Raw genomic sequence first — 16,667 nt, forward strand, 5'->3', positions numbered from 1 at the left:
GAAGGGCCTCTTATGAGCTGCCTGGTGCTTCCTCCCACAATCGGCTTGCCCCTGCTGCAGTGCATGTCCCTTTCCAGTTCCTTCTTCGTCGCCCTCCCCTCCACTAGACTGAACAGATAGTAACTTTCATCTTTGCAGCCCTAGGCCAGCGCCGGCCAGCAGGGGGTCCCCAGGGCGTGACTGCTGGATGAATGAACAGAAGGCCCTTTCCCTAGACTGTTGGGTTCCTCAAGGACCAGCAGCGATTCCCGCCATTTCCACGCGGTGGCACTATCTCCTGTGACTACTTCCAAGGCCTCCGCTGGCCCGTGCCACTCGGTGGGGCCTAGGAGGAGCTGTGGCCAGTGCTGGGAAGGCAAGGCCCTTTGAAGGCTGGTGTACATTTTTAGCGTGTCGGCAGTGTGCTGAGCAAGGCCTCCGGTGCATCAGGGAGTCTCCCAGGCAGGTTGCTGGACACCATACCCTCCCTACGGCGCGCTCCTCCCCTGGCCCGCCCGCCAGGCCCCTTCTCCAGGCTATGCCCCCTCCATGCTCCTCCCCACGCCCTGCTTCGGCCCCTCCTTGCCTCTCCCTGCCAACTCGGGCGCCGCCCCCGTGGTGCCCTTCCCTGCCTCACCCTGGCTCCGCCCCCGCCGTGCCCGGGCCCCACCCCCCCGGCCCCACCCTCGGCGTGCCCTTTCCGCCTCAACCCCGGCTCCGCCCCCGCCAAGCCCCTCCTGGTGCCTTCTAACTCCCTGACCTCCAGAGCCGTGCTTGCTGCCCAGAAAGACTTTTTTCAGTTAGTTAGAAATGTAATTAAAGTAAGACATTCACAAGGTGTAAAAATAAAGCCACAGAAGTGCGGCTTCCTCCTCCACTCCCCGTACGAGACCTGGGCCCGCAGCGTTCCTGGCGGTGTGGCTACGTCATAATTCTGGTTGGTTTCTTGGTGCCTGCATTATTACCACGTGGAAATGCCCTTCCCACCCGCTACGGTGCGAGCCATATTCTGGGCAGTATTTGTGAACTGGCTGAATTTCGGTTTCTTGGTTTTCACTTTCGGTGCAATTATCCTGTTTATTCTCTTTTCCTTTCAGTTTTTTAAATCTCCCCCCTTCCCCCTTTCTCTTTTATTTATTTATTTTTTAATTTAAGTTGACGCACACATAGTTGACACACAATATTACATTAGTTTTAGGTGTCCCCCCCCTTTCTCTTTTAAACAAACCTTTACCAAAGATCTTCCAAATTTCTGTCACACTGTGTTTCAAACATCTGTATATATCAGATTCTGTGTCAAGTCCGATGCATCTGAGACCCCACTGCCCCTGACCTGATGGAGCTCTACCTGAGGCTAACCTCTGGTTCTCTCTGGAACTGTGAAGGCACTGTTCCCTGATTTTCTAGCGCCCGCTGTCACTGATGAGGTACAGGCACATTCTGTTTCCTGATCCTTCTTTTATATGTTCTCTGTGTATATTTTTTTCTTCCCATTTCTACAAAATTACAGGATTTTCCTTTATCCTTGGTATTCTGGTATTTCACAATGATGTTCTTTGGTGTGAGATTCTTTTCCTTTTGTGGCACTTTTGTGAGTCATTTGAATTGAAACAGTTGTGGTTGTTGTCAGTGGGACATCTAGTCAGTGCTTTCTTTCTTTCTTTCTTTCTTTCTTTCTTTCTTTTTTTTCTTGATATGTTTTCCCTCTTTTTTCTGATCTTTTGGTCACTCCTGTTATTTGTAGATTGGGCTTTTTTATCGATTATCTAAGTTGCTTGTCTTTTTGATTGATCTCTGTCCTTTAGTTCCATATTCTGGATGACTTCCTCAATTTCTGTCCTGTAATCTTTCTCTTTATTTCCTGGATTTTATTTTCTTGAATATATTTCTTTTCTCAGGGCATACTTTTTTTTTTCTTTAACGTTTATTTATTATTGAGAGACAGAGAGACACAGAGCATGAGCAGGGGAGGGGTAGAGAGAGGGGGAGACACAGAATCTGAAGTAGGCTCTAGGCTCTGAGCTGTCAGCACAGAGCCCGACGCGAGGCTCGAACTCACAAACTGTGAGATCATGACCTGAGCCAAAGTGGGTTGCTCAACCAAGCCACCCAGATGCCCCAAGGACATACTTTTTAAATGGACAGTATCTTTCTTACCTTGCTTTGAGGATGTGCTACTTTTTTTTTTTTTTTTAATACTTAACAGTTCTGCTCAATCTTTCACGAGGGGATTTTTCTCAATTGTTTGGCTCTTGTCTGAGCAGTTGAAGGAGGAGGCACTGAACAGCCACATGGCAATGAGTGCCAGGAGAGGCTGGGGCAGGGGTTGGGCCAGGGTGTGCTATTTAAAGGATGGAAGCCTTTAAATGTCAGTGTTTGGAGATAATCTCTTTAGCGCTTTTAAGTGTTTCCAGAGAAGAATCCTTTGATCTGTTGCTGGAGTCAGGCAGGAGGAATGGGCAGGAATCCCCTGACTGAGATGGCCCTTATGCCCCACTGCAAACCTCTCCACACTCTGCTGCACAGATCCCTCCAAGCCTGGAGACACTCGGGCTCAGCTTTTCCAGAGAGTGTGGTCCCCTGGGGTTGGGCACCAGTGGGGAAGCAGCTGGGGAAGACGCTTGAGGAGTGTGTAAGGCAGGGGACAGAGATGTCCTCCGGCTGCATGGTGTCTGGGACATCAGGTAAGTCCTTAGGCTGGAAGTGGGGAGTGGTCGAAACTTCTTCCACTCTCCTAGGCCATTTACTGACCTGCTGCCCTTTGCAGTCTTCTGAGATTTTCTTGAAACTTCCTCTCTGCTTTGTCTTCTCTTCAGGTCTTGTTTTTTTACAAACTTCTACTTTTGCATTCCTTCATTTTTATTTTAGTGGAGTGTGAGGAAGGCTAGCAATAGTTGTTATGTTCAATTAGCCATGCTAATCCTGTTCACTTCTGAGATTTTTGCCTGCTCAGTTTCAGACGGGCTTCTTGTCTTCAATGTTTCTCCTTTACGTGACGAGGGGTCTCGATATAGAGTCTTATCCAGTAGATTGCTGGAGGATGGTGACATCCAAGGACAATGGGTCAGTGTCAGATGGGCCTGGGATTGTAGCCCTAGTCTGCTGCTCACCAGTTGTGTGACCTTGAAGCAAATGTTTTAATCTCTTAGAGCCTCAGCTATTGTTTATTTTTAATCACTGGTAATCAGTGGCTTATGTCCAACAGGACAGTGTCAGGGTGGCCAGGTTGGCAGGCTGGCCCAGTCTCTGTCATGTATTCCCAGACCCACTGGAGCTAAGACCAAGCCCAGTGCCTCTGAGTCCTACTGTCCAGGTGGACAACAGGCAGGCAAGGAGCCTCAGAGCCAAGTTCTGCAGCTGGGGTAGGCCAAAGGGTCCATGGCCACAAGCCAAATGTAGCACATCTTTCTCCAGCATACCATTGGTGCCATTTATTATTATTTTTAAATGTTTATTTGTTTGTAGAGAGGATACCAAGCAGGCTCTGAGCTGTCAGTGCAGAGCCCGATGCAGGGCTCGAACACGTGAACCATGAGATCATGACCTGAGCCAAAATCAAGAGTTGGATGCTCAACCAATGAAGTCACCCAAGCACCCCTCACTGGTGCCATTTAAAATATAATTTTAAATTATAGAATGGACACATTATGGAATGGAATACAAAATTAGTCCTCATCTAAGGAATAAAAGAGGAGTTTTCATTTAGATCATCACCTTGCACTAGATACTTGAGGTGCAAAATAAACATCAGACTCTCGGCTCCTCCAAAAGAATAACTAACAGAAATGCACACTCTCATTGTAAAAATTACATTAATCAAGAACAGATGCCTCGTGAGTGACTGCCCTGTAAGCTCTGTGCTGAGTGGTAGAGTTTCCAAGATGAATAAGATAAATCTCCTGACATCACAGGAACTTAACTCTAATTGGAGGTGGGAAACAATGTCAAGATTAATTAATTTATTTTGCTGATGAATTGGGAAAGGTCATGGTTAATTCAGAATGTCTCCCTGGCTTTAAGACAATCCTTTCTCTTTTCTGCTTGCCGTTCACAGTGCTGGCCACCATCAACTTGCAGTCACAGCATGAGTTGCAGTTATTAACCAACTTTCTCTTAAGTGTCCAGGTAAGTCTGGCCCAGGAGCAGCTGCCTGCTCTGCTTGGCATGAGTGTAGGAAGTCTTAGAGTCAAGTAGAACCTCTGTCAGGAAGTGTGCGGTGTTTTGGGGTACCTGCAGCTATGCCCAGGGCTCTGGGACAGGGGAAGAAGGACTCAGGACTCGCTCAGCCTTTCATCTCACAGACATCCTGTTGCACTGTGGCTCCTAACCCCTGTTGTCCCCATGTTGCCACACCCTCAGTCAGAATAGCAGTGTAGAAGTGGAGAAGTTTCTCTGAGTTGTTGCTATATAGACTGATGCATGAATGTGGTTAGGAAACCACATTCTTGAGAAAGGGGCCCTTTTTGGAGCTCTAGGCTCAGTTTGCTCATAGAAGCTCTGGACTAGAATTTTGTGGACTCCACAAAAATGCTTTCCTGTCCTGTACTGTGTGTCTGACCTTAACCTGTAGGTTTCTAGGCCTAGAAAGATTATTTCATCAGCAGGATGGGAGGCCTGAGCCATTCCAGGTCAGAGGAGAAAAGAGTTTCTAACTATAAGTCCACATCTCTCAAGTTGATGGGAATTTACAGTTAAATCCTATTCTGATTGATTTCTCTTCTCTAGAATTCATGTGTCTGTCTTTCCTAAGGAGGCAGATGGAATCTGGCCATGGCCCATTCATAGAGCTGAGGCCCCATCTCTCACCATGTCTTACTGAAGGGTGTGAATGCTCCAAATTGTCACCACCTATTAGATGTAGACATTGATCCCAGGCCTAGTGTGGAGCTGTTGGAGTGTTCATATCACTTGTGAATAGATGCCCACAGAGATGGTAGGGCTGTTCTCCATCCCACCTGTTTGTTTGGTAGAGCAGAAGTAGCATCTGAAGGCACATCCATCTGAAGTCACCATGGAAGTGTGAAGCCGTGGAAGATGAGGGCTGCCCATGTGTATGATGTGGCTACTACCTGAGTTTAGAGGGACAAATGGAATGAGAAGAGATGGGGCAGGATGGGAACTGACCCCAGGGAGATTTTGTTAGGCTGATCAGGGGAGAGACAGTAGGTCTGGGTGGGCCTGGGTCCAGACCCTTTTTCCTTTCCTTCCTTCCTCCAGTGTTCACTGAGTGTCTGCTCTGCATGTAGAGTGTGGCTAGGCCCTCTTACCCTGAAGTAACTAAGATAGTAGGGTCTGTGTCCTCATGGGGTTTGTGACCTACCTGTGGAAATATGTGTCCAATAAACAGTTCCCCAGCAACTGAGTAGGATTGTGCTTGAGTGCTGTCCAAGGCAGGTGTAGCATTTTGTGAGCTTCCCCTCTGCCCACTCTGTAGTGTGATCTCTCTGTGCTTCTCTTTCCTCTTCTGTGAAGTGTGAATGATGGTAGTATCTTCTCATAGGGTTGAGGATCAAATGAGGTAATATTTGGAAAGCACCTGGGATAGCAAGGCTTCGTGTTGGCTCCTTTCTAGTCATCCTTAGAGAGGGGCCCCACACCTGTGCACCCAGGTCAGGTCATCCTGCTGACAGACTAGTACTGCCAATGGCCTTTCTGTCCACAGTTCAGGGATGTCTGTTTTCCTCAAGGAAGAGGACTTAGATCAAAGTCTGCTTTGAATACTCAAACAGGATAGTTCCAGCTCTGCTTACTTTGGGATGTCAAAACCTTGCTGGGTCCTCATGTCCATGTCCAGTGATGGTTTCTTGAGCTCTTCCCAAGTGCTAGGCATCATGTGCTGAAGGCTGTACATGTAATATCTCATTTAATTTTCCCAGTAACCAGGTGAGCTGTCTCCTCATTTTACAGTTAAGGGCACAGATTTATAGAACAAATAGAGCACCCAGTAAGTGACTGGTGAGGGAGTATAGCACAGTTGACTGAGGCAGAGTTCTAGCTCTACACCACATTGTGTGGGGCAGTGACCTGGGCCACTGGTAGATACCCCCATACCTTGGCCCTGGCACCCTCAAGTTGGGAAATCCCTTCCTGGCACTGGAGACTATTGACATATGACACTTGGAATCTACTTCTCCCTTAGTGACTTAAACATGGTATAGTGTATCCCCCTCTTGGGAGGGAGACAGCTGTAAAGACAACCAAACCACCAGTCTTGCTAAAAAAATTGTTGTGACTATTTTGACCTTTACTCTGGTGGGGTTGATATCTTCTACTCATAAGATAATAAATCTACCCCATCACTCTGGACCAGATTTTGTTGCTCTGTATGTGTTGTCCTCTAAATGTAAGGCCATTACTAACAGAGAAAGTACTTGATAAATGAGGATGAATGAGGAAGGATCTCTAGTAGGAAGCCTGAAACAGCAGCAAACTAGTCCTTACACCTCCCTCAGATGCTCTGGTTCTTCTGAAAACATGGCAGAATAAAGCATGGCTCTGGGAATGATTCCTGCTTCCTGGGGACAATCCCATGAGAAAGTCAGTACTCTGAGGTAATATTAAAGACTTAATTGTTATTGAACATCCTAGCCAAGGTGTGAAGCCAATTATTGTGGCTGCAGCGCCTGAACTGTGAATAAGTGTGCTATATAGTGCTCTGATTTTCTTGTCCAGTTTTACACTTTTGTTTAAGCTAGATCTCAAGAAAGGGCCCACTCTATAGCCCTCTGACTCTTCCAGCACCTGAGGGGTCTGCATCCTCGGCGTGCCCTTCAGAAATGGAATTATCCTGATATAACATTCTCCTTCCCTGAGAGAGGATAGGCAAAGGTTGGCTTGGCCTGGAAAGCAAACCAATGTAGGACAAGACTCTCGGAGCACATGCTGAATTCTAATGCAGACTAACATTGAACACACATTTCTGTGTTTTCTCACTAGCACCATATGCAACATTAAAACCACATTAAGGCAGCAGGGTCTCCTGCATCAACTGTGTTAGTTCGTTCCACTTTCCACCTGAAGTGTGGAGGCCACATGTGGAGATTCAGCTGGTGCTCGTGCATTTGGTCCTCACCTGTGCTCTGCTTTTGATAGACCTTAAGTCAAGGAGTGTGTGGCCAGGGATGAGTTGGGAGGGTCGAGGGGCTAGGATTTCCCTTAAGGAAGAGCTCTCCTCTGCCTCTTTTGGCCAGCTAACTTCTCATTTTGTGGTGTCCAGAGGGTTCAGCCCAAGATGGTGATGGAGTACTGGACCGGGTGGTTTGACTCGTGGGGAGGCCCACACAACATCCTGGATTCTTCTGGTGAGTGCTTTACGGTACCTATATCCACCATGTGTATTGACCTACAAAGTAAAAATCAGTTCCAAATAACCTGCTAATTGATGTAAATAAGCTGTAGGGTGCAAGGCTCCTGGGATTATCTGCATGTAATAGTCAGATCTTGATAGCCAGAGTCATTTGTCTTGACATTTAAAGAGAATGGTAGGACTTTTAACAGTACTTTATCATGTTTCTGTATTAGATAAATAACGTGTGCCTATTGCAAACATCCTGCAAATACAGAAAATGTAGAAAGAAGAAATAAAAATCCCAGAGCCCAGAGAAAACACATGCAGTTGACTGTTGAACAATGTGCAGGTTAAGGGTGCTGACCCCCTGCACAGTTGAAATCTGGGTATAACTTTTGACTCACCCCAAATATAACTAATAGCCTGCTATTGACCAAAAACCTACTGATACCATGAACAATTGATTAACACATATTTTGCACATGGTATGTATCATATACTGTATTATTACAACAAAGCAAGCTAGAGGGAAGACAATGCTATTAAGAAAATCATATGGAAGAGAAAATACAGCACTGCACTATAAAAAAGTGTACATAAGTGGAGCTGCACAGCTCAAACCCATGTTGTTCAAGGGTCAGCTGTAGAGTGTGCTAGCAGTTTGCTATCTCTGTCTGCAGCCCTGTACGCACACACAGATAGAGATATGGACACATACAGTTACATCTGCTCTGTGTTACCTGCTTGTGCCAGTGACTGACACAAATGGAGAGCCTTCCACACTATTAGAGAGTCCATTACTGTTTTAAAGGATGCAAAGAACCCTGTGGTGCTGGTGATTAAAACACGATTTATTTAGCCATTCTCTTATTGATGAACACTTAGGTTGCTTCCAGTGGTTTTCGTTTTTTTAAATTTATTTTTAATTAATTTTTTTTTTAGAGATCAGGGAGAGAGAGAGAGAGGGAGAGCGAGAGAATCTTAAGCAGGTTCCAATGCTCCGTGCAGGGCCCCTGATGAAGGACTTGATCTCATGACCCCAGGAGCATGACCTGAGCCAAATTCAAGAGTTGGATGCTCAACTCCTGAGCTCAACGCCTAAGTCACCCAGGCACCCCCCAGTGGTTTTTGTTAATTGAACACCATTGCAGTGAACATTCTTGAACATCCAGTTTTGCATACCTGGCATATTATTTTTCCTAGCTTAAGTTCCTAGCAATAGAATTGCTACATGAATGAAGTTTCAGTATACATTTCGGTATACATGTACTCTGGCAAGATGTTAGCAATTCTTGCTATTATTAAACAAGAATACTTATTTCCCACAGATTCATCAGTACTGAGTTTTAAAAAAAAATTAATATTTTCCAATATGATTGCCAATACGTGTGTGTGTGTGTGTGTGTGTGTATAAAAGTACTTGATATTTCTCCTTTGATGTTATGTTTTCACATCTTTGGCTTATTTTCTCATAGAGGTGGGATTGGGGAGGTGATCAGAATTAAACATCTCCAATTATGAGTCCACTCTTTTGCATCTTTCCAAGTGTGAGTAATGGTTGAGAAGGGTGGAGGTAGCCCAAGCAGCACACTGTTCTGATCGTAGTCATCAGGGGCATAGTGGAACCGACGGCTGGAAGGCTGCAGCTCGGGGGCTGTGGTGCTGGCCCATTTCTCTTCATGCCCTTCATGTTCTGTGATTGCGGTTCTAGTGGAAGCTGAAGGGCAGAGCTATGGAGTTGAATTTGATGGGGTTGGGGGATCAGAAAAGCTGAGAGGCTTGTCCCAATCTCTGATTCGCTCTGCACATCCCCTCTCTCCCCTCCTGCTGCAGAGGTTTTAAAAACAGTGTCTGCCATTCTCGATGCTGGCTTCTCCATCAACCTCTACATGTTCCATGGAGGCACCAACTTTGGCTTCATAAATGGAGCCATGCATTTTCATGACTATAAGTCTGATGTCACCAGCTATGGTAAGTAGTCCCCAACACTGGCCTTCCCTGGAACATGCCACATTTGCATGTCTGGGGCTTTTTATGGAGAATCATTTAGGGGCAGCATCTGGCACCTTTAATACATTCGGCTCTAGAGTGCCTGGGGAAGGGATAGTTTTGTCTGGATTGTCACTTTTAAATTTCTAGAGCAGTAGGAGATGGAAGCCCATGGACATGCCTGTGAGCCTTTGGAAATGAGAGGCACAGGCAGGGTGAAGGCAGATTCTTCAATGAAGGCAGCCTCTTTAGGCCCTTGAGATGTGTGACCTCTGATTCCCTTTAGGTTGAGAGTCCACAGAAGGTAGGCAAGATGCAGGAAATTGAGGGTCATGCTATGGCCATGGCACTTTTGGTGTCACTTTATAGTATTTAGTATTTATTGTATTCTGACTGATGGCTCACACGAAAAGTGTTTTGCCTCCCAGATTACTGAGAAAAAGACCCTGCCTCTATACTCCAGCTTCTCCTTTCTCTTTTTTTCTGCTGCGGACACTGTCCTGTGATACAGGTGACAAGTGACAGTGTCCTGGTGTCTTGCAGACTACGATGCTGTGCTGACAGAGGCGGGGGATTACACAGCTAAATACTTCAAGCTCCGAAGTTTCTTTGGCTCCATCTCAGGTACCTGGCAGTCAGCAGACTTGAGTACCAATTTGGGCCCTTACCTGTGCTCTGAGACCCCTAAAGAGTTACTTCTTCACTATCCTACCTAAACCCCAGTTGACCTATATGTAAGAATGTCCCTAGACAAGGACAGGGAAGTTTGAGAAACTGTTTTCATCATAGTTTGTGTGCTTGCAGCTTCATCTTTTCTCTGGGCGGTAAGACTCCTGAGGGTATGAGAAAGTCCCCTGCACCCCCGCCCCCACATTACCTTCCCAGTGGGAATCAGGCAGTCTAAGACTGTTTACATCTTGGCTCCAGAATAAAGGATCACACTGGGCTGTGGACAAGAGCCAGTGGCTAGGGAGGCTGGAGGAGGCAATGACTTTTTGGGATGGCCCTCTTGTCTGTGTTGCAGGTATTCCTCTCCCTCCCCAGCCTGACCTTCTTCCCAAGATTGCGTATGAGCCCTTGAGCCTGAATTTTTACCTGTCACTGTGGGACGCCCTGCAGTACATGGAGGAGGTGAGTGCAGCAGGGTAGAGAAGCCAGGGCAGTTGCTAGGTGGGCAAGCAAGGCTGTGGAGGGGTAAAAAATGCTTGATACCTTTGAGGTCTGTTTTATGACGTTAGAGCTCAGAGTTAAGAGAACAGACTTTTGCTAGGGTATGAAGTGGGAAGGAACAAAAAGAACTTGAAGAAAAACTGGGTAACACAGTAGGAAGTCTTTTTCTCCAGCCTGGGTGGACAGAGAGGAGGTGAGGAGGCCTGTGAGTGGGCTCTATCCCTCTCTGAGAATAGGGTGCACCCTGGAGCTGACTCAGGGGGGTGCTGTGATGCAGAAATGGTGGCGGTTTGAAAGGCCACAGGTCTGATACATTGCTGGGCTTCATTCCATTGCCTTCACACACACGCGTGACCCTGGATAGCCATGGGTTAATGTGATAAGTCAAAATCAGAACTTTGGAGGTTGGAGAACCAGTTGGCAGGACTGGATCCCCATGTTTGTGTAATGAGAAGTCAAACTAGTAGAAAAGGCTAGAGGGCCCCTTGCCCCACAGCCAGCCCCGCGTAGGATCTGTCTGCTACTCCACACTCCCCGAGAAGACTCAGGATGAAATTTGTGCCTCTTTTCTCCTCTGCCTAGTCTGCATCTTTCCCGACTCTTCTCTCTACAGCCAGTCAATTCTGAAAAACCAGTCAATATGGAGAACCTGCCAATAAACAATGGAAATGGACAGTCATTTGGGTACACTCTGTATGAGACTACCATTGCGTCATCAGGTGTCCTTAGTGGTCTTGTGCGTGACCGGGGACAGGTAGGAATGTCTTCTCTTAATTCCTGTGACCTTGTAGTCATCCAGCCCTACCATATACATATGACTCTCTCTCCTGAGTCCTCATGTATCTGCCTGGTACCAGTGTGTAGAAATGGCCCATCATTGTCTTTTTCAACTACAATCATGGGCTAATGCCCATTTTTCCTCCTATGCCTGGCTAACACCCATATTCACCACACACACATAATATTACCCCTTTCTTTGCTTAGCAGAAATTCCTCTTATGCCACTCTCCTGTGGACCCATGGATGCTTTCTGTCTGTTCCTTTGGCAGGTATTTGTGAACACAGTGTCTATAGGATTCTTAGACTATGAAAAGAAGAAGATCGTTATTCCCTTGATTCAGGTTTGTTATTCTGGGAAGCTGGGTAATGGCTAGCACCAGCTGCTTCCTGAATAGGTTTGGTGGGAGTCAAAGAGGAAGACCTAGAAGACGGGAGCCTTCTTAATCACAGAGCTGCTGATGGCAAGAAGGGAAGAGCATTGGTATCTGATCAGTGGGTACTTTTTCACCCCCATCCTCAGAGTTCAGGGAATAATTGGGGTTCCACAAAGAAATCTTATGGCTGGGTAATCAGGCAGTCATCATCAACCACTATGTTCCTGGCAGGGTTACACCAGGCTGAGGATCTTGGTGGAGAATCGTGGGCGAGTCAACTACGGGGATAATATTGATGACCAGCGCAAAGGTGGGTCATAGCATGTGCTAAGAGAAGAGCTTCTAGTGCTTAGCAGTGCCTGGCTATATTTTCTTCATACCAGCATGCCAGCAGTTCAGGGAGGCTGACTCTCATGAGGTAGAGTCATTGTAGCCCATTGTAGCCCTTTGGAGGGAGCCCATTGTGGAAACCCATTGAAGGCAGGTGGGTCATGGAGGCCCATTGGAAGGAAGAGGTTTGTAGAGTCCTATTGGATACAGGTGGGTTGCAGAGGGCCATTGGAGGGAGCTGAGTCATGGAGGCCCACTGGAGGGAGGTGGATGTGGGCCTCAAAGTCCCACCTGGGTTCTGACCTCTTTCCTATGCATGTTGTCCACATGTCCATGGTGAACACACAGGAAACACTGAGCCAGCCTTTCCACATCTCTCTGGGCTGCAGTCTGCTTTATCAGGGGATAATCTGCTTGGGGTGGGGTGGGGGTGGTGAGACTTAAGGAAGGGGATCCCCAGAAATCGAAAAATGGCATAGGACCCTTGCCTTCTTGGATCTTCACACTCAATTTCTTTTCTTGATCCACCTTGGAAATCCATTGATGATCTCATTTGTGGTGGGGAGGAGGAGTTAGTACATACAGTAAACAAATGCTCTTGATGGTATGCTCCCCTAGGAATATTTTACCAATTCATGTTATTTTTCCTGGGTTGTTTGTTTGTTTTTTGAAAGAGGCTGAGAGAGGTGGGGGAGGGGCAGAAGGCGAGAGAGAATCCTAAGCAGGCTCCATGCCTGGCATGGAACCTGACGTGGGCTTGATCTCATGACTGTCAGATCATGAACTGAGCCGAAATCAAGAGTCGGATTCTCAGCAAACTGAGCCACCCAGATGCCTCTATTTTTCCTGGTCTTCTAAACCTTCTATGCTTAAATGTGCCTCTTCCTTTTCATCTGTCAAAATGTGGGTGGTTTCATGTAAGTTGTGACATAAGAATTCAGACAAATAAATCCTACTACTGTAAGGGACACTGGTGACCTCCCAACTCTCATGGGTGTTTGCCTTTGTAATGAGGAAGTTTGTGCATCCCTTCCCTGCCTGCCAGGGAAGCACTGTGGCCCAGCCATTGGGGGCTTCTTAGGTCCTGGGGATTGGCCCTCTCTGGATAGGCCTCACAGTTGCTTCTAGCATTGTCCAGGCTTACCTTCCTTTTCCCCTAAGCAATCCCCCTGGTGTTACTCTCTGGATCTCAGCTTCTTCCTCCAAGGAGCTCCATCTCCAGGCCCATCTTCACTTCCTTTGCTCTCCTGGGGACAGGAAGGGATTGCCAGCATGACCCTGTTCCCAGTCTTTGCCTCCCAGGTCCCTGATTAAGATGTGCCTTGGACTCTCACTGTGGAGTTCTTACCCCTGGAGCAGTTCAGTGTTTTTAAGTCATAGACCTACCCCCACATACACCTGTACCTGCAATTTAAGAGTCCACAGGCTCCATGGAACCTGTTTACAGTCCCTAGCCTATTCACAATCCCTCTTCAGAAACTCAGCAGCTCCATGATTATGAGGACCTTGGAAGCTACTCCAGGACCAACATCAATGGCTCCTCCCCCCAGGCACTAGTTAATCACTATGCAAAAGTGTGCATGGGTCCTCAGACTCAGATGCCCAAATCATATTGCCATCTGTTCACAATTCAAATACTTAAACAATATATCCTTAATCCTAGGCCATATAGAAGATTTCTGGCTGAGTTAGTAGGTCTGTTTAGTTTGGGACACCACTGAATCTGACCTTGAAGCTAAGTTAGAACTGTTGTGACCTCTTGATCATTTGCCCACTGGGCTTCATTTTATTGTGTTGGAATTCTCATACCCAAAAGGGAGTTTCCCCTTCAGAGAGAGACCAGAGACTGTTCTCACCCTATGACATTCTCAGCTCTGTCATTGCCCTTAGATGTACTCTTCCATGCAAGTCCCAGAGAAGGCCTGGCAAATATTGCTATTACTAACTCTTCTCTCCTTTGGGATTTCTAGAGGAGGCTTTATACCACGTGAAGAGCTCTGTAGTATATACTGTAGGGAGTATATACTTCTGGAGGAATTTTCACTTGAACTTTCCAGAAACTCTCCATGTATGTGCTGGGCCTTAGCTGGGTCAGCTGTGCCCCTTCCTTTGGCCTTATTCATGTTTCCTTGGCTTCTTCCAACAGGTTTAATTGGAAATATCTATCTGAATGATTCTCCCTTGAAAAAATTCAGAATCTACAGCTTGGATATGAAAAAGAGCTTCTTTCAGAGGTGAGTCCTGACCCCATGAAGTGTGTGTACCCATGGATAACATGTAATAAGAGCCAGGAAGGCCCTGCTCTGGCCTAGCTCCTCCCAATCACGTGTAAACAGACCCAGAGCCCAGAGCAGCTTGCTCAGGGTAGGGGCAGTACCAACGCTAAAGACTGGGGAATTTCCATGATATGCTGGTTAACAGGTGGTGAAAATTTGGGATGCCTTTGTGATTGAGTGCGGGACAGGGTCCAGATCTGAGAATGTGCCCTTCTTCTTTCTTGTCTTCTGTTCATAGGTTCAGCGTCGACAAATGGAGCCCTATCCCTGCAGTACCTACGTTCCCTGCTTTCTTTTTGGGTGTCTTGTCAATTTCCCTTTCTCCTTTTGACACCTTCATGAAGCTGGAGGTTTGTAGTCCTCTTACTGCCTGGGTTCTCCAGTCTTCCCTCTGAGGGCTCTGAGCCCAAGCCCCTGTACTTGCCCTTGCTGGAGCCTTCTATATCACCTGCACCCAGAGAGTCTCTGTCTTTGTGTTGCCCTCTCTGAAGGGTCTCTGGGGCCTCCCTGGAGAGGGGGAGTGGACTCAAAGCAGAAGAACCACCTGGTGATACTTCTTAGGGTCCAGGTCTGAGCTTGGGTGCCTTGCTGGGGAGGCTTAGAGCTAGTGGACACAGGAGATAGAATACCCCATGTGTTAACCTCATGACTGTTAAAATATCAATTCATACTGATATCTTGGAAGCTGAGAGAAGAATGCAAGGCATGTGTCCATCTCTGTCTTCTCATGTGACTTTATATTCAGTGCCTTTCATGGTAAACTAACCCCTTTCCCACTCTGCTTAAAGGGCTGGGAGAAGGGGGTTGTATTCATCAATGGCCAAAACCTTGGACGCTACTGGAACATCGGACCCCAGGAGACCCTCTACCTCCCAGGTGCCTGGTTGGATCAAGGCATCAACCAGGTGGGAACACTTGCAAGTCCTTCCCTTGTCCCAGCCCTCCCCAGTATCACAGTGTTTCCCTGGGGGCTTCGGGTGACAGTCTATTAAGGTTGGTTAGGGAAGGAGAGGGGGGGCAGAAGGTTTAGCCAGCTCCTTCTGTATTCCTCCTTGGTGCTGATGAGTTGTGGGTCCCCATTCCTTCCAGCCTGCTTCTCAATCCCTTCCCCTAAGGCACCCTCATCTGGCTCCAAGACAAACCTCGGCTACTGTCATACACCAGCCCTTCTCTCTCCCAGGTCATTGTTTTCGAGGAGAAGATGGCAGGCCCTGTGATACAGTTCACTGAAACACCCCACCTAGGCAGGAACCAGTACCTTGATTGAGCAGCACCGCTCCTGCGCCCCCTGGAAACAGGAGAGCACCACTGTCCTCCCAGCTGAGCAAGGCCTGGTGCTCTGCTCCCTGACACTCTCCCATGTGGGAGAGTTTCCTTAAGTAACATTCTCAGGCAGCCACGGGGGCTACAGCTCTGCCCCCTACTTTAATTCAAGGCCCTAAACTTGGAAGAACTGAAGAAGAGAAGTGGAATAGGAGGGAGGGACCCTCTTCTTACCTAAGTGGCTTCTTGACTGGGCTTTGTTGATGGCACCTTTCTACTTTCCTGCTCTTTGGGAGAGGACAGAGGGATGTCTCTCTGGGGGGTGGGAATGTCTCATCATATCTCCACGTGATGAGGTTTGCTTCTATGATGTTCTCACCTGCACTCAGCATGGCCCTCATGGCCCCTTTTCATTTCTGAAATAGAAGGTTTGTCACCATTTGTATAGAATGGGGAAGGGGGTGGATGTCTCACCTCTCTCTGGGATTCTGGAAGAAGCTCCATTTGAGAGACACACACATCTTCTTTTCCTTTCCACTTTAACTGCATCTGACAGGATGACAAGCCAAGCTTAGGAGAAACAGAAATACTCAGCCTGAATTAGAGAATATTTCTGGTTTTACTTGATGAGAAGTAACATCAGCTGAGGAGGAAATGCAGGCCCTAGAAGAAACCACACCCCAATATGAGGGCCCAGCTCCAGTGGCTTGGGCAGGGAGCCTCCCTGCTATGTTGGTGTAACCACGGGGCCTGCAAGTCTAGACCAGACCTTGCTTCTGGCTCAGTCTCTCCTTCAATCCTTGTAACTAAGCAGGAGGGAGGAGAGCCCGTCTTCCTTTGCAACTGTCTGTCCAAATTTGAGGTGCTTGTTCTAGGGATCAAGTCCACTGGTTTGGCTTAGGTTCACTGTCCTGAATTGCAATAAAGCAAGAGTTAAATCAAACCCTTTTTAGTGATATTTCTGATCCCATCTGTGCCCCTGTTTACCACAGGCAAAGGCATTGTGGTGTCAGGCACCCATTTAGTCTATCTGGCACTGAGAATCTAGACCCTGACTTTACCTAGTTAGTGGATGATCTAGCCCCTGGCTCCTTACCACCTCCCTCCTGACCTTCATTCTGCCTGACATGTCATTGTGGATTGGTAGTGCCCTTGGAGAGGAGAAGTCAAGTACATATTCACTCTGGTGCTGGTGGGCAGTTGCAAGAATCTGCTAGA

At 47.3% G+C, this 16,667-nt stretch overlaps 1 protein-coding gene across 1 annotated transcript in view; it reads left to right on the forward strand.

Annotated features, from left to right (window-relative positions):
• LOC125176664 (beta-galactosidase-1-like protein 2) overlaps window positions 1-16,355 on the forward strand; it is a 50,806-nt gene extending 34,451 nt beyond the window's left edge. The window contains exons 8-19 of the mRNA XM_047878440.1: window positions 4,034-4,104; window positions 7,196-7,280; window positions 9,101-9,238; window positions 9,800-9,880; window positions 10,281-10,387; window positions 11,040-11,180; window positions 11,476-11,547; window positions 11,812-11,890; window positions 14,057-14,144; window positions 14,425-14,536; window positions 14,975-15,091; window positions 15,367-16,355. Of these exons, the coding sequence (XP_047734396.1) occupies window positions 4,034-4,104; window positions 7,196-7,280; window positions 9,101-9,238; window positions 9,800-9,880; window positions 10,281-10,387; window positions 11,040-11,180; window positions 11,476-11,547; window positions 11,812-11,890; window positions 14,057-14,144; window positions 14,425-14,536; window positions 14,975-15,091; window positions 15,367-15,453 (1,178 nt within the window). The 3' untranslated portion in view covers window positions 15,454-16,355. The remainder of the gene's footprint in view (window positions 1-4,033; window positions 4,105-7,195; window positions 7,281-9,100; window positions 9,239-9,799; window positions 9,881-10,280; window positions 10,388-11,039; window positions 11,181-11,475; window positions 11,548-11,811; window positions 11,891-14,056; window positions 14,145-14,424; window positions 14,537-14,974; window positions 15,092-15,366) is intronic.
• The last annotated feature ends 312 nt before the right edge of the window (window positions 16,356-16,667 follow it).

This window comes from Prionailurus viverrinus, chromosome D1 (assembly GCF_022837055.1).
Source record: "Prionailurus viverrinus isolate Anna chromosome D1, UM_Priviv_1.0, whole genome shotgun sequence".
Classification (NCBI taxonomy): domain Eukaryota; kingdom Metazoa; phylum Chordata; class Mammalia; order Carnivora; family Felidae; genus Prionailurus; species Prionailurus viverrinus.